General features: G+C 36.1%; 1 protein-coding gene across 2 annotated transcripts in view; it reads right to left on the bottom strand.

Moving 5' to 3' along the window:
• Positions 1–62: 62 nt before the first annotated feature.
• The window catches only part of itsn2b (intersectin 2b), an 88,921-nt gene continuing 70,486 nt past the window's right edge, over positions 63–18,497 (bottom strand). For both annotated transcript variants that reach the window (XM_088908704.1, XM_088908712.1), the window contains 12 exons: positions 18,183–18,374; positions 10,946–11,067; positions 10,411–10,517; positions 10,099–10,282; positions 9,538–9,636; positions 8,382–8,549; positions 7,366–7,578; positions 6,709–6,830; positions 5,656–5,738; positions 5,252–5,335; positions 3,539–3,712; positions 63–3,281 (listed from right to left, as the gene is read on the bottom strand). In XM_088908704.1, coding sequence (XP_088764830.1) covers positions 3,124–3,281; positions 3,539–3,712; positions 5,252–5,335; positions 5,656–5,738; positions 6,709–6,830; positions 7,366–7,578; positions 8,382–8,549; positions 9,538–9,636; positions 10,099–10,282; positions 10,411–10,517; positions 10,946–11,067; positions 18,183–18,374 — 1,706 coding nt within the window. In that variant the 3' untranslated portion in view covers positions 63–3,123. The remainder of the gene's footprint in view (positions 3,282–3,538; positions 3,713–5,251; positions 5,336–5,655; positions 5,739–6,708; positions 6,831–7,365; positions 7,579–8,381; positions 8,550–9,537; positions 9,637–10,098; positions 10,283–10,410; positions 10,518–10,945; positions 11,068–18,182; positions 18,375–18,497) is intronic.

Here is an 18,497-nt window from a genome sequence, read left to right as displayed (position 1 = left end):
TGTGACGTAGCACAAAATAAAAATCATAGGGTGACTTTTTTGCTAACAGATGAAATTTCATATTTTTCCTATTGCTAAATGTGGCATTGCCCTCTTTAGACTTCTGAACTAAGTGGCATGATGCTTTCATAGAGTGTTGGCACATGTCAGTATATTTCAAGCATGGAAGTTTTAAAGTGACATTAAGACTACTCTAACTTATAAAGTGTCTGTCCTTGATCACAGGCATCTGTGCAACTACTGTAAACTGAGCTTTTGTCTTCTTAAAAAAGCAGGTTCTTGTTTGCAAAGTCACCCACCTGTTGTTGGATTGGATTTTTGTTTAAAGGGAAAGATAATAAATCAAATGTTCTTATATAAAGTACATTAGTAGCATTAGTAGATTTTAAAAACTAGTGTTTTTAAAATTATGTGAACTGAAGAAATCCCCAACACCACTGCAGGTCCATCCATTTTCTAACCACTTCTTCCAGTTCAGTTTAGGGGGGAGCCAGAGCCTATCCCAGCAAGCGACACACACAAGGCAGGGTGTACCCCGGACGGGATGCCAGCCCATTGCAGGGCAAATACAGACACATGCACACCCACCCCAGGGGCAATTAACCTACCAGTATATGTTTTTGGACTGTGGGAAGAAACCAGAGCACCTGGAGAAAACCCACATAAACACAGGCAGAACATATAACAAGCACAAGGCAGGGTACACCCCGGGTGGGACACCAGTCCATCACAGGGCAGACACACAGACACGCACAACTTCACACCAGGGCCAGTGTTCCCAGAAAATTAACCTATCGGTATGGTTTTTGACTATGAGATGAAGCCAGAGCACCTGTGTTCCAAGTGAACACAAGGAGAACATACAGACTCCATGCAGATAGCACCCGAGGTCGGGAATTGAACCCAGAGCCTTAGAACTGCGAGGCAGCAATGTTAACCACTGTGTCACCATGACGCCCCTGGTTGCTGATGTTTTGACTCCAATCAAGCTCAATCACAAAAAAAGACCTGGAAATGGTACACATGCCATTATGGTTGATAAACAATATCTTGTAAATATTATGATACAGATTCCCAATACTTCTGTAACTCCAGACAATTATCTGCAGCTCGCAGTACACATGTACACACAAATATCCAAGCCATTCATATTACCAAAAATGTTACATACCTGTTGTATCTTGGAATAATTCTGAAGGCTTTCATTTGATTTTAGAAAATCAGATGTCTCTATTTTAGGGCTTGTGGTACAGCGCAAAGTAAACATAGCTAATGAGAGTCTCAAATATTCTAATAAGCCAGAAGGTAATATTGCTTTCTCTCTGAAAAAGGTCATTCACTTCATTCACAATTTTTATACATGGTATATTTCACATGAAATAGAGGGTTAATTGTCCTTTTGGATTTCCAGTTAAATATTAAAAATATAACCAAATATTTAATTTAATAAAGATATAATAAATTAATATCTTGAAAAAATGTTTTCTAAAAAAATGGTCAGCCCTGATATTTCTGATGATTGTTTTAATTTAAGTGAAATAAAATGCAAATTCAACATGCAGGTACTGTGGATGCATTTTATGTGAATGAATGTGTTAATCTTGCTGAAATTATGAAAGTACTGTATGAAAATAAATCCAGGCAAAGAACCTTTAAAGAACCTTTATTCCAGTCATTCCATTCTATAATTCCGTAGCCTATTCAGAAACAGAACATGATTAAAAAGAATATGGCTGAATTCATATGACCATATTAAGGACTGGCTGATATCAAGAACAATTACTGTAGAACCATTTCGGAACTGAGGCATTCCATAAATTTTCAAATGACATTCTGAACACAATGCACAACGTATAACAATTCCAGTTATCACTTACAATAATGCAAACTACCATTCAAATATTGAGTTGCTTGAAAACAATCAACATGGAAGTCTACCATGTTTTAATAAAACTAAATATCCAGTCATATTCCACAGCAGTAACACATTAACAAGTTTAGAAAATTTTATTCTGACATCTCTGGATATATACTAAATATTTTTTCATACTCTTGATGAAAAGATCAAAAACAATATGTCCTTTTCCTTTATGAAAGAAATAAAAATTATTAAAATAATAACTGTGCATAAAATCAAGTTTTACGTACTTTAAACATCTTTTTCTTTACTTAAATTAAAAATAAATAAAATTCTTTGCACTGAATTCCATTCTATTTTATATCCTCAGAATTCTCACCCACTTACCATTGTACTTTATTGTACCTTCAGCAAAATTAAATTGAAAAAAATTCAAATACAGCAAATGAAAAAAAAAAGTTGACTATTTTATAGTTAGTGGTTCTAATTTATGTACATGACACTATGGCAGAACCAAAACTAAAGATGTTTTGATACATATGTGGGGAAAACAGTTGTATATATACAGATGTACAGTACAGTTAATAAAATGAATCTCAAAAAATATAATTTGATTTATTTTTAAGAAATATAGGTCAATGTTTAAGGCAGGTTAAATATTGACTATGGTATTTTTAAGTGACTTTGTTGCTGCAGTATAATGTTTGACAAAAGAGAAAAAAAAATCCTTTCATTTCAGTGCAGAACACAAAGATTTACAGTTCTCTGCCTAAAACAGTAGCAAATTGTTTCAAGATTTCCACATGCAAGACTGAGACATATATATTAAGTAACAACAACAAAAAATAAATCCTGAGATAATTCCAGTAGTATAACAAAACTAAATGTACTTACTTGGCCTCAGCAAAACCAAACTTAAGATCCCAATTTTTTTTTTATTTATTAATTACATATGTAGATTTAAGTCATTAGAAAGACCTTGTATAACTTTACAGTTTTCAAAAATATACCCTTTATGGCCTTTATAAATATACAGTTGGCAAATCACAGTTAAGTAGTTAAAAGAAAAAAAACAATCACTGAAGATGCAGCCCTTCAGTAGTGTCACGTTTAGTTGCATAGTTAAACAGCCAAGCCACCGGTCACCGTGGAAACAGGGGTGCCACAGTATCATGATAAAGACGGGGCCCAGTGTCTTTCCCACATTCATGCCAACTGCTGTGTGATGGTTCTGTAAGCCGGGAAGGGGACCTGCGGCCCCAGGCTCACACGAGAGTCTTCTGGTCGTAGAGCTGCAGGTCCAAGCGCACCCACACCTCTCCTGTCGGCACCTCGTGAAGCAGCAAGCGCCTGGTCGCGGCTCCCTTGTTCTCCAGCTCTTTTTTGATTGTCGCCACCGGAACCTCAGTACGCCCCAGGAAGTCTGTTAGGGCAGCAGAAACACAAGTAATTGCAGAAAGCTGTAAGCGAACATCCTGTTTGTGCTGCTCAAAAGTTTCTCTTGAGTGAAAATGTTGCAGGCAAAATAGAATATAAATATATTTTGCATAAAATGGCAAAAGTGATGCAGTAGAAATATATATGGGATGATAAATCCTGACTGTGAGGTAACTTTAGTATTACAGAATTAAAATGTAATGTGTTGTGCAGAACTATAGATTCTTACAATAGAAGGCTTACCATCTGGAGAAAACTGATCCCTTTCAAAGATGGTTATACAAAGCACATCTTGGTAAAGGTCCTTGATAAAAAAATGGCAGTTAAAGTTCCATTTGGGATTCGAGGTGTCATTTATTGTCCTTGTTGTAAAACACTGGGCTCCCATGGTTACTTCACAGTATGAGTTACTCCTTCCTGCAAATTGAGAACAAAGGTCATTAAGATCCATTATTTTGAGGATCAGAAATTATCTTTTGGAAACATCTTGGTTTTCAGAAATAACCCCAAAATCAGCACTGTTTTTGATTGTTTAAGGAACTGCCCTAAAATCAATCACTAATTATTTTGCAAATACAATTCTGATAATAGCTTCGTTATTCTTCTTTAAAAAAATAAATTTCAAGAGGCACATTGCCCTGAAAGAAAAGTGATCACATGAAATCCATAGAACGTTACACAGTACACTCTCAGGAGTCTCTTTCATGCCACTGTACAATAAAACAGAAAACAAAAAAATTAAATTAAAAAGCAGAAAAAAAGGGAACTTGTTTTTCTGCATATACTGTATGTACTGTATTTAGCTGTCTTTGGACTAGGAGGCAAGTAAACGTAGAAGAAAGCACTGATGAGCTAAAGGTATTTCTAACAATTTCAAGTTAATTCAACTAGCTTCACATAAATCATTGGGACCACCATATTAAAGAATAAACAGCATCCAGAATAATGGACTACAGTATGAATACAGGAGCAGACATAGTGGTAAGAAAACAAGAACCGTGAAGAAGCAGAAGAGAGGACAGAAGAAAATAAAAAAGAAGGCAGGTAGAACATCATCAATCATCACCACCATCTTTCATCAACTCCAAAGATGCGAATGAGAGATCTTTTCTAAACAGATTGGGAAGAAGATTCTGTCTAGGTAATCTGAGCATTATGACCATAGAGTATTTTTCAGGCTAAACATGTCTCCCCTATTTTCATGATTGACAGAACAGGGAAACGGGCTCTCATTCACTTGTGGACATACAGTATACAGTATGTTTTAAAGAGAAAGATTTACTCCAGGGTGTTATCCATTTAAGTCTTGGGTGTTATCCATTTTTATTTTGATGCATGTTATCTCTTCTTAGCCTGTGAAATTGTTATTGTGGCGTGCTAAGATTATAATGTAGGTGCAGAATCCTGGAAGTTTTAGGACTCTGAAACACACAGATCATACTGTACATATCTGTGTATAGTGTGATTGCCTAGTTGTGTTAATTACTTATTACCAATGTTAGCAAACATTTGTTTTGTCCAGGTTTGAACCTGATTATTACTTTAACATCACAAGTGTTCTACAGAATAAATGGATACGTGGCATAATTTCAGTATATGTGCTGCCAAAGCAAGCACTGGATATGCACATAACACTCATTTTTTTTCCAGCCCGGTACATTAGTTATAATATTGTTTCCCTTCATTTCCTCAGATGTGCCATATATTACAAATGTAATGTGCCATATATTATAGGCAGCAAAGTTGAAGAGTGATTAAGGTTCTGGGCTTGTAAGTGGAAGGTTTTGGGTTCAAAACCAAGGTAGAGTTCCATGGCATCTTTGAGGAATATACTCCATGCAAAATGCTTCCTTAAAATGCTCAACTGTTTAAATGGGTACATATGCATTGCTTTTGATAAAGGTGACCGTCATGCAACTTAAATATTGAAGCAAACATTCAGCCAACATTCCTCACCATTTGGTTTGCTGGATTTCAGTTCGGATGCTTCAAGGATAGTTACCAGTAATCGACCGATTCCACTGGCTTTTTGAGAGCGTGCTGTAACAGAGGATGCAGGATTTACAGACTGAATGCTATCAACATTTCCCTCCCTTGGTAAAGAGACCTTACACTGAGCCCTGACTGATCTTTTAAGTACTACCACAGACTAACCTGATGATTGCAGTATACCATCATAATAGCAATTAGATAATCCAATTCTTATTTTATATTAAGGCAGATCATGTCTGACCTGATATATTACGAACCCGTGACCTGCTTTCTCGTGCTTTGAGACTGCTGCTACAGTACATGCAAATCTGCAGCCACATTTGACTAGAAGTATACAATCCAGAAAGGCTGGTGTGTTATGGTTTTACCTTGGTAAGCTTTCTCCCGTTTCTTCTTTTCTGTCTCTAAGAAGTGTTCGGATGCACCTTTAATTTTCTGAACCCAGGCCGTCCTAGGAATATATGTGAAACAAGAAGGGAAACATGTTGCTTTGAGAGAAATGAAAATGTTAAATCAAATTACTTTCGAATATCATTTTAAAGTTTGGGTGAATGTGAAAAAATATCAATGAAGTTCATGATATGGACTCAAATATGTTTTTAGGCCTATTCTAAGATCAGTATACTGTATGCAGGGTACCCCCAAAAGACTTTAAAATCAAATAAGTAATTGAACAGACATATAATTGTTTAATTAACAAAACGCGCTTATTTACTGTAAACACGGAATGCATAACAACAGGTTGTTTTCATTACTGATGTGCATCCACAGATTCTGCATTATCTTAAAAATTTTTAGAATTTCATTTTTGTGCAGTGCTTGCAGTTCCAAGATTATGCTAGCCTTAGTCGTTTATTTTATTGTACTTGAATTTTTGAATCAAGCCAAATTGATTGTATCCTTTGTAGTTAGGCGTAATGTAAATATTTCTATGCACTGTAAGTTACCTTTGTTAAGGAAGCCAGCTTAACATATCCATCATCAACAACAGTAATAATAAAATACAAAACTCGGTGTCTTTAGATACAACACTTAGGATTTGTTTTTCAGGCCCCAGATGCAGATAGTGTCACTATTTTGCAAGAAGCTGGAGAATCAGAAACTGACATTTTGCACTGTTAGAAAGCATTTTAAAATGTGCTCTATGAAAAATAAACCAACAAGTGAATACTCCATCAACACAACAGCTGACAAAACCTTTAGCTCAAAGATGAATTTCTGTCATTTCCTGAAACTGCAGAAGGCTATAGTCAAAACCTGAGATTAAATGGAAAAAGTTAAAGTAATACATTTTCACTGACTTTTTGGCAGATAAGAAACTTATTCTGGGAGTAAAACAGTGTTTTAGAAGCATCTAAAGCTTTGAAAAGCATCTACTAAACTGGACATGAAGCCAGTATCATTGGCTTTTTGGGATTCACCTTTCATTAATGTTTTCAGTCCTCAGGGTGTACACACGGTCAATGTGTGAGATGTGAAATACTGGTTCATCACTGGAGGGGTCAGAGGGCAGCTTCACAAGCACTTCATTTAGAAACACAGGCTAAGAGGGAATACACCAGAAAATCAGTGTATCAGTTTACAAAAACACTTGCATAAGAAAGTTTTAGGAAGGCTTTATAAGAAAGAATAAAAAACTAAATCCAAATTAAACTTTTTTTAGTTTCAGAAACCAGAAACAGAGGATTAATACAGTACCATTCAGTCTGGGGTACTTATACCATATTAAAATGTTTTATATAAAGTAATGTATGTATGTTAATAATCTGCATTTCCTAAATGTTGATGTCTTCAATGCAAATCCCATCTTTATTTAACAAAATAATGCAAATGTGTACTGTAAAAAATAAACTGTTATTAAATGTCATGACCCTTTGAAAAGGAACGTTTTATAAAAAATTTAGACAGTGAATGTAATGTAAGTAACAAATACAGTACTAGAATAAACTATCATTGGTTCAGCTAACAACACTGGAGTTTCATTCCCTTTAGATCACGTCCCGATGTTTCTCACGTTTCCCAACTTTCATATAAAATAATGCAGCCAAAAACATAAAAATGTCTGAAAGTGAACTTACACTCTTGTACATTTTGAATTGGCTATTGGACTTGGGACTGAAAACCTTTTCCACCCCAGATGAAGTGAACTGCTTGACCATGTAGGTGAGCAGGAGGAAATCGTTGAACAGGAATCCATACAGCTCCTTATTACTCTTGGTTTTGTACAGTTTACCGCTGTGAAGCAGTTTTCGGGGTCCCAGGCAGTTCGTAAGGGAGTTGAAGACTAAATTCTGAGTGAAATGGCAACAAAACACAGAGAATTCAATGAAGGTTTTATACTTTGTCTTTCTGCCTGAAAAAAGGCGAAGCACCATCATTTTAATAGCTAACCAATTCTTTTAGATTCGTTCCAGTACAGTAAGCAAGTGCTGAATGCACATATCTCAAAAGACACCACTAAGGATCACATTTACATCATGTCAGATTAATCTTTACACAAACTAAATAATCTTTTTTGCATAAAAGCGTCTTCTTGGAATGGAAATTTGCCATTTGTAGGTGGGTCCATATAGAATAACACTGTTTTGCTTTAATGAATAATAAAGTGATAACAGATTTCCTTGTCATTATCAACTGTAAATAACCCTGAAGTCAGATCAGAGTGCGAATTTAATCTTGTGGTAAAGTTAATGTTGTGCTTCTGGCAAAGCCTAAAATAAGGAACAAGTCAAGGTTTCCATGCTGAAAAGAGAAGAAAAGAAAAACAACGTTTCAGCTGTGAATTCTTCATCGGGTGTGGCTCCTTTTCAGCATGGAATAAACCTTTACTTGTTCCTTTGCAGCCAACACATGCTGACACAGCTACTGTACCTACTTGAACTACTAGTGTAAAATAGCTATACAACAGACGTAACAATCAATTTTAAACTGGTAGCATAGAACCATCAATTGTTTTTTTCACGTGTATTGATGGGTTTTAAAACAAGCAGAAAGAAAAAACATTGAGGTGATCAGCTATTAGTTTTTCTCTGCCAAAGCTGAGGTGCAATTTAGTAGAGTTTGATTTGGACTTGTTTCTGTACTGCCGTCTCACCTCCGTGATCCCTTCACATTGCACATGTGTCTGGATCCACTCCAGGCGGTCAGAGTTCTCCTTCTCTCTCACACCTTCGTTGACCTGAGAGCACAGCTCCTCTGCCTTCTCCAAAGCTTCCCGGAGATGACTGTGGTCAGGGTGGCTTTCTGGAGTGCTCTCCAAAATCTGCTCATACAAAAAGCAAAGGCTTGAAGTAGACAATAAATCCTCACTGTTCCTCCGCTGACAACCTGCACTCATCATTAGAAATGAAAAATAGTAGTAGTTTGCCTTCTGAGTAGGAAAAAGTTTATTCGTAGATGATGCCACATAATTATTCGCATTATTAGTTTGGGATTTTATGTTCCTGATGAGGGTGGCGTGGTGGTGCAGTGGTTAGCTTCACAGCAGTGGGGCCCTGGGTTCAATTCTGGACCTGGGGTGCTATCTGCGTGGAGTTTGTATGCTCTTCTTGAGTGCACTTCCAAACACATACTGCTAGGTTAACTAGCTTCTGGGAAAATTGACCTGGTGTGACTGTGTGTGTGTTTGCACCAGTGTGTGCCCTGCGATAGACTGGTGTCCCATCCAGAGTATATAAAACCCGGTGCCCATTGCTTGCTGGGAAAGGTCCTGGTGCCCCTGCAACCCTGTATTGGATGAAGAAAATGGCTGGATGTTCATGATGAAGATCATTCTATACTCCAGCCACAATGTTTAGTATTCTTAACTGGCAAACATACTGTACTTCAACCCTTAGGAACACTAACCAATGTCAGTGAGACCCTTTCGGCAAGAGATGATAAAATGCAACAGTATGAAATATGATTGACCTCATTCAGCACATTAATTGGATTGATGTTTGCACTCTGGCTTGTATAAATCAGTTACATCTGCTGCTTAGTTAATGTACTGTATGGGGAAAACCATGACACTAAAGGACAAATCAATCTTGAGTTACTCCCTGTACTAGAAGGGTTTCATCAGTGTGGCAAAACTGCAGTGAAATGAACAGAACTAAACTTCAAAATCGTTTACCTACCTTTTAAGAAATCAATAGAAATACTTGGTTACATATATTTTTTAGAGCAGAAAAGGCAATAAATTATGAGTTTGCTCCAGAAACAAAAAAAAATTACAAATAGTTATGTAATCTGAATCCTATAACTCTTACATTTTTAATTAAGAGTGGATAGCGGGTGATTCTTTGCATGGGTTTCAGAAGAAAGCTGGAGAGAGGCATCCCTTTACACCGGTTATCTGTGGCAAATCTCTGCATAATATGGGAGAGATCAAAATGAAAGAAAATCAATATCAGTTCAACAGGTTACATCACCTCAATGCCTGTGCCCAATAAACTCTCTCAATTATAAGACAACTTAATTCTTTGGCTACCTAGATAGGTAAGTCATGCAAGTGCTTCACAGCCAGTCATGAATGATCGATTAATCAAAATGACTCCAAACACTTTTAATCAATATCTAAAATCTACACACCTTGTTTTTCTTAGATAAACAGATAAACAGAAGTCAGCAATGATTACTGCCTTTTATATACAAACACGGAATAAAGATAATAATAATGCTACAGAATTCTGTATGATAAAGACACTATTTTATTTCAGTGTTTTGACAGTTTTAAGCCTCATTTACATTCAAACATGTATCAAATCTGTTCTAGATGCTGCTTCAGATTTTTAAATGACCTAACTTCTTCACTTTTTCCAAAAGCTCACCTTGAGAGACTCCTTGAAGTCTGGCTCCTGGTCAGTCTTTTGCTGGAGAAGAGCCGCTCCGTTGAGCTGACAGCTACAAAAGCGGATGTAGGCCTGCATGTGGGCAAGCTCAGAGGCCAGGATGTCTCCTATCATCTGAACTGGCATCTTCTCTCCCCCCGTCTTCTTCCGCACTTGCAGGGCCCTGATGGACACACATTCCTGGTTAAGCTCCCCCACAACTGAGTCAAACTACTTTTTCCTATGTATATTCTGTAAAATGACAGAAGGCCTTGAACAACGGGTGTACAAACACAACATAAGAACACTCACTTTAGCAGCTTAGTATTTGAGGTAATGAGCTCATTCCAGTTCACAAAAATCATTGACATCTCGTTCTCTGTAAGCATTCCAGACTCCGCCATAGGTTTATGAAAGACCTGAAAAAAGCACAAGTCTTTGCTTTAAAGCAAAATAAGTTGTTTACAAATAACTACAAAAGAAGAATTGGGACTTAATTAATTCTGAAGTGGTTGAAGGATATTGCTCCATATATATTTTGATGCCTTTATTTTACCAGGTACTGTAAGTTAGTTGTGAGGAAATTCTCATTTCCAATGGCAAACTGGAGACCTGTTTAATCTGTAGGACATTTAGTGGAGTGATCTGAGTGAAGTTCATTGAGAGTACCACAGGAGCATCCCACTAGGAATCTGACCCCCATGACCCAGTTAGGAATTATAATCCCCTAACCACTTCTCCAAGAGATAACATTTCTGAGATTACTGCCTTCATAAAGGGAAGAGACAATTCTGTTAAACGAACTTTCTTATACATATAGACCGTTCTGTGTTGCTTCTTGTTGTACCTCCAATACAAGCTGAAGGTCATCCATGTATCGCTCTTCAGTCGCAATGAGCTCGTGGATATAACCCTGCCGCTTCCTTTCCAGGGGTGACATAGTGTCGAGGCTCATCAGGTCAGCACACCCTGTAAGAAGAGATACACACACACATCAGTGCAAACAGGTTGTAAAAAAACTCTTTAAATAGAGATCACAGACTTTTAAATACTGCACTAATAGTATTAACAGGCTGAGACGCTTAAGACATTAAAAAGTAGATCAAATGTACATCAAAAGTCTATTTGTATTCCACTGTAGCCCAGTCTTTTAGCATTTAATACAAACATTTAGAGCTGTGCACTACACTACTGTATACAGGAATAATTTACACATCGAAAAGCAAAAATCCATTAAAGAGGCTTACCTATGGGTGAAAGACCCACACTTCAGCTGGTTGCTGCAACACCTTTGTACCAATTCCTCTAGTATTTTCACAGACTGCCCATAACCCCCACCACCATAATATGTATCCCCTTTGAATATAACAAACCCTAATATATAGTAGGCAAAAAGTACTTTAAATAATATTTAAGAAATAACATACATCATGCAAGACACACACAAATGGATATGCAAAACAATAAGGAAACAATAGTCCAGCTGATAAGCACCATTCCTTTATACACTTTCCTTCATGCACTTCCACAGACATGCAAGAACAAAATGAACATAGAAGAGGAAGATATGATAACTCAGCTCCTGAGTTATCCTGAACCTGAGCTTCAAGGTAACTTGCCTCTATATTGATAAAGAAACCTTTCTCAATATAATAAAGGTGACATTTATGTAAGTGACATTTATGTAAGTTTATATAAATGACATTTTTGTAAGTAAAAATAGCATGTTTACAGAAAAGCAACCAATAAAAGCATAGTTACATAAACAGAGATGCAGGTAGTAACTGTGTACTGGGTAGCAAGGGAGTTCCTGTGTATGAGAGGTGGTCTGACAAAGAAATGTCTTGTGTGCTAAGTTCTTCAGGAACATTGCAGGACTTAAGAAACAAAAATAAATTAACAAGCTGTCCACGGGCTGTCACATAGGCAAGAAAAAAAACACACACATTGTGAACTGGTCTTAAGGGAGTCTGCCTGTCATTCTTGCATTCATTCATGAAGGATATCTTTTCTACTTTTTCAGTTTTTGAAAGTTTCTTCACATGCATTTACATTCTAGCTTTTTGACATGTTTTGACACCATCACCTATTAGCTTTTTTTCTGTTTCCTGAATAAATCTTTGTACGATGCATTTACTATTGACAGTGATCTCTGCTGTCTCTATGACACACTTTAGTCTGTGTGAATATGACCCCGCCACAGAAAACTGACATGTATCAATACATCATGTTTCCCAGTTTTATACTTACAAACTGTATTCATGTTCAAATATTTCACTAAAATTAATAACAGGTTATTATGGATAGGTTTCCTACGTTTGACGGTACACTCTTAACTTTTCTTGAAAGCATTTTCTTTTCTCACTCTAATTGCTTAAAATTGATAAATTTATTTCTATTAAGTGCATGTCCTTTTTGTTTTTCTTTCTCCATTCTTCGTTTTTCCTCTTGCATTCTTACCTGCCATTCTATCATACTGTTCTACCAACAACGGCTCTGAAAAGACTCCCAAAGGCAGAATGACAAGGATATTTACTTGACAGCCACCCCAGGGGTGGGGTGACTCTAAACTGTTAAGAGTTGGAGTGGTTAACCTTGGTTATTAAGAGCCAAGCAGTTAGCCCAGCAGTTTCCCAGAGGTATGGGACATCCCTAAATCAGAAATTTGTAACGACTTTCTTAATTGAACCAATTAACTTACTAAATTGATCAAACCTCATAGATTTTTACATGTCTTTATAAATTTATAATGTAATGGTTACCTATAAAAACAGCTAGATCGCAGCACTCTAGGATCAAGATTGAACTCCTATTATTATTTATATTAATAGTTAGACTAGGGTGTGAGGCAGTCAGTGATAGAGAACTACTGTATTTAACTATTTAAAGAAATATCAAAATGGATTCACAACATACTTTTTACCTGAAATTAAATTCTTTTGAAAAACTGTGAGGTATAGGTATGGGCTATAATAACTGAAATATTCTGTTTTGATTTAAAATAATAAACATGAGTTTTCAGATACTAAAATAAATACTATTATAATAATACAGATTAGATTTCTTAGATGATTCAAACTACCATTGTATTTACTTAATATACAAACACTACTTCTCAACGTCTTGAAAACAACTGTTTTGTACAGAAGGGTGGGAGACGTGGATTTTCTTATTCTTTGTTTAATATGATTTGTTCCTAACCCACTTCTACTTTAACTACTGGAAACATGAAGAATATGATATAAGGAACCCATGATTTTCATCATAGCACAAAAAAACACTAAACTCCAAAAGGGTGCACATGTTTTAAACCAAGCGTTTATTTCTGTTATTCATTATAGGTATTTCTCTATATAAATGAGGCACATTCTGAAAATGTATAAACATGTGTTGAGCTTAAAATAAAAATGCTAATAAGAACACCACCCATGTTTTTTTAGATAAAAGCAAGAACCTCTTCTAATAATTGCATAGTGACATTAAGTATTAATGTAACATTTCAATACATGAAAAACAAATCATGTTTAAAAAGCTGCCAGCAAACTGTATCCCTCTATGAATGGTTAAAAAACTACACTCTGATGCTAGCAATAGTTATAGCAGCCACCACAAAACTGAAGCAAAATACTGTATATATAACTATATCAATATATAAAGAGAAGAAAAGAAACACAATGTTTCAGCTGTGGAGCCTTCTTCAGGTGTGAGCCTTCTGAAGAAGGCTCCACAGCCGAAACATTGCGTTTCTTTCCTTTTCTTTTCAGCATGGTACAAACCCTTTACTTGTTCCTTTGCAGCCTACACATGTTGACGCAGCTACCTACTTGAACTATATCAATATGATTAGTATTAGCTGTGGAATTTGTGCCCATGTCTTGCAATTTCTGTTTTTTGTGATTTGTAAGACATTTTTTTAGAATTCACACTCTTATTGTAAGTTGCAAACACCACATTTCATAATGCAGGTATTAAAGGTATAGTAGTTCAGCTGTAATCAAACACATATTAAGACAAAATATATGGGAATCAGCCTACCAATTAAGGATCAGTAGCTTCAGAATTGGAATTTTATTTTTGCAAACAGATCTACAGAATTTCCTTTCACCCTAGAGACTGTGTACTTCATGCAATACAAAGAGGCTAGGTGAGCAGAAAGACCTTTCATTTGTAACCTTTCTTATGTTACCGTCTTACTGTATATATGTTTTTTACCTTCTTATACTTCTAACCTTGCTACAAATGTCCAAAACAAGCTCTTGCATTTAAAAAGGAACCTAGATTATTCTAGCAATAGGAGAGTGTTGGGATTCACTGTATAAAAGAAGGAGGAACTGAAAGAGAAGGGGCTGATATAGTACTCAGTGGTAGGTGAAGTTAATACCTGATTTAGCAGGAGTATAAACCCTAACTATGTGAAAAAAAGACAGAATTCAAATATGTAGGGCAGAGGGACTACAATACCATTTTGTGACATATAACTTAGTTTCAGGAAAATGGGATTTAACTCATTGCATGGCAAAATTCAATCTAATGATTAACCTAGCTGCATGTAGCTAAGTAACACAATGCTGCCATTGTTTATAAAATTGCAAATGGGCAATAATGTAAAAATCAAATTAAAGTGTCTCATAATATTTTTTCTTTTTTATTATGCCCTCAAAAATAAACAAAAATCAATGTGTATTCCATATTTTCAAGAGATCTGGATACTGCACTTATATTACGACTTACATGCCAATGTGCTTAAAAGAGAAAGTTTATTCATACTGCACACAAGGGCAGTATATGCATGCAGCTATAGAACAAAATCCCATAATACTCTGGAAAAAACATTTCAGCTTGAGCTTTCTTGAGCTTTTTCTTGCTTTCTAAAGAGGAGAAATAACTTAAGTGAATACTGTAACACTGTGTGTTTTGATACTGAAAAGTGGCTGAAAACAGTTTTCCCAGTTTATTAAAACTCTGTTCAAAGATACTGCTGCTAAAACTGTGGAGTGCCACTCCTTCGCCTATGCAATAGTATTTATTTTTCTGTAATTTTTCTAATCTGAAATTAGATCGTTTGGTAACAAATTTACAGCTAGAGTAAATAGTGTAAATGTCACTGTAATTGATACAGTGCAACAGAAATTGACCCCTGCTGGTGCTATTCAAGACTGCTGTCATTCTGGATACATTTTGGGCTGCAGATACTGTATAGACCACCTACTGAATATCTAACAACTAAACTCCTATACCTTACACCTGAAACCACTATTCAGGAAATACTGAACTCACAGGCAATCTATAATGTGTGTCCCATACAGTGAAAAGCATTTAATGGAAACATTAAAAACATATCTTGAAACAAATTAAAAAAAGACTCAGAAATAGCAGATTGTATATATCATCACTACTACAGAAATCCAAAGGATAACACAGATAAAAAAACGGTTGTGGGTTTTTTGTGACCACATGCCCACCACCGGACAGGATAAACAAAGCAAAATGAATTATGTGAGCAAACCAGACCCAGTCAAAAAAAAAGTAGGGAGGAAGGACAGAGGATAGCGAAACAGATGTGAAAGCCACAGAAAGACCCACTATCCGTCCCTTCTGCCTACATTAACAGAAACCACTTTACATGAGAGCAAAGAGGCAATTCCATATGTCCTTATCTAAAAAATCTAGGTTAGATAGCTGTTTTTCCTCTTTGATAAATGCCAATTACTTTCATGCAATACTCTGCTACTGAAGAAAGAGCATATTAATTACAGATAAACACACTGAAATCTGAAGCATCTGCCCTCATATAAAGACTAGTAACTGTTCAAAAAAACAAAGCAACACACAAAAAACAACTGTCTTGCCCCAATCATATCATGCTATGAACATTAAGCCATTAAACCAAACTAAAATTCCTAAAGGCAACAATCGCAGAAGAAGCACTGATCATGGCTCTCTACTCAGCATCCACCATGTGGTTAAGCTGGGATAGTGGGTCTCTTTGAGAGGCTTTCGTACGTGGAGAGGAAGGCAACATTACGGTCCTATAAAAAATGAAGGAAAAAAGCAAAAACAGAGAGGGAAGGAAACACAGAATGTAAGGAGTATGGAAGGATACAGATGGCAGACATTAAGGTCTACTGCTGAATATGCAGCACAACTACATAAAATATTCTGTAACTGTTCCAAATACAAATTAAATTAATGAATTGTTTTCTTTAGTTCAGAAAGGGGGCTGTCCTTAGCAGAAAGAGCAGAAAATTCCCTAGAACTATAAAAGAGCACTTCCACAAATCTTGGAAGAAACATTTTCAAAATCACAGCAATTAGGTTTTTTTTATGACAGACACAAGAACAGCAGCCTTGCAAAAGTATTAGTATATGAAGGAATCAAGGAGTGCAAGAAGTGAAACGGTTAGTGCAGAAGTTCTTTGTGCGGTTCTTTGGCACAGCCTGAGCTTTGAGGTCAATCAAATTGAACCAGTGAGAGCAAGAACATTTCCAAGAGACTGCATACTGTACATTTGTAGAAAAATAGACCTGGACAACTGCTCTGGAGCTGTTCTGAGACCACAGGGGTCACTAGATCTTCTCTGTCAGAGCAGAGAATCAGGAATCCCATGTGATTTCAAGTTAAGTACTTGCCTGTACAAGTACTTTCACAGCAAGGGTACTGAAGGAGACATTAAATAAAGTGCTGCTCATGTACCAGGAGAGGACTATTCATGGGGAGGACTGACATGTAGACATGTAAACAGAGAGCACTTGTTCACAGACATTTTCGAGCTGTGGCGACTAAATGAAACTCATACTTTAAAGGCAGTGTAATGGCACAGGAGAGATCACAGAGCATTACAGTAATCTTTCCAAAAAGGTCAGTGTGACTTTTCAATTATAGACAGAAGCTGTTCCTTCATCAATCACTCTATAGTTTGCATCAGATAATCAAACTTCATGTATTTACAGATAATGATCTTTGATCTCTATAATTTACAAAATCTGAGCCAATATGTTCAAACACTAAACCAGAGCAAAGGAAAAAATAGCCAAGATAACAATAAGAATCCCGTGGAAACAGTCTATAGCTGATCACTGTCTAAGAGGCTATAGAAGACAATCCTGCAAGAATGTATCAACTTCTTGTTTGGGAATCATGCTATCTTGTTGTCAGGTACATGCAGCAGCTGAGAGTGATCATGAACCCTGTCAAAGAGAGGTCTCACACTTTCAAACATACAGTACAAAAAGCAGTGGCCCTTTATTGTTTATAGTTTTAGTTCATTTTCTTGAATGTTTTAACATTTGGCTCAAATCTTGATCATTTTCATTTCCAGTTTAAAGTATTGGGTAGTTTGATTCCTTATTCTCCGAAGACCCATTAAGTATGGATATTAAGTATGGATATACTGTATTCTTTGGTGACATTTTATTTCAAAGAGGTACAGTCCATATGCAGTCAGATGGAAGTGACCATTTTCTACTGATTGGATTATTTCCCTTCACAACAGAAATAAGCTTCACTGTTTTAATTCCACTGTTTCTTATACTTGACTCATTATTAAGGCAGATATCAGTTTTATGTAAAACAATGTTTTTACAATTAATGCACTGCTTTAAATATAAGCTTTTGCTGCAGGACCATGACAAAAAAACAACAAGAAACGAACAAGGACAGAAACAATTTCTTCATGAGTTGATCAGTGTTATTCTCATATGTTCAGGGACTTTTTAGCAAACAGCTTTTATATTCTTCCCTTTTTAAAAACGTAAACGTGTTTGACAGCTAGTGAAAATTCAGGTTGACTGTACATTTACACTACAAATGCTAAAAATGTGAAAATATTTATTTCTCAAGGTGTAGATTTCTCTTTGTGGTTCCCAAACCTACAGAAAATGAAATTCTAAGCATTACTTAATTTCTGAAAACCTGCGATTAACAAACATGATATAAACTATGCTGCAGATGCTGCTGTGCACCTCAAAACACAATCCTAGTTATCACCCTGGGTTTCAATACAGTAAAATGAATAGCTTTTGGCTTTCCTATGTTGTTCTTGAGGTTCACTTTGCATTGAAAGTTTATTAAACATTTCACTTACATTGCTGACTGGGGTCCGAATCTGTTGTCATCTTCACATAATTTGTTGGAAACAGCCCTGTGATGCCATTGTATTCTCCCTTCCACCAATCAGCGTTGTCCTTGTTGAGCACATTGATGATCTGACCCTTGGAGAAGCTCATCTCATCCTCATTCGCTGCTTTATAGTCGTACATGGCAATGACCTGGCAAACTGTGTCAAAATAAAAAGACTTATTAAAACAGGATAATGGAAATATGGGATATAATAAGGAATATATATAAAATAAATACACACACTTATTTTGAATACCAAGAGCTGTTCGCACATTTTACT

The sequence above is a fragment of the Atractosteus spatula genome, chromosome 2, assembly GCF_055471065.1.
Source record: "Atractosteus spatula isolate fAtrSpa1 chromosome 2, fAtrSpa1.hap1, whole genome shotgun sequence".
Lineage (NCBI taxonomy): Eukaryota > Metazoa > Chordata > Actinopteri > Semionotiformes > Lepisosteidae > Atractosteus > Atractosteus spatula.
Note: the sequence above shows the minus strand (reverse complement) of the source record. Positions and strands in the feature narration are given on the sequence as shown.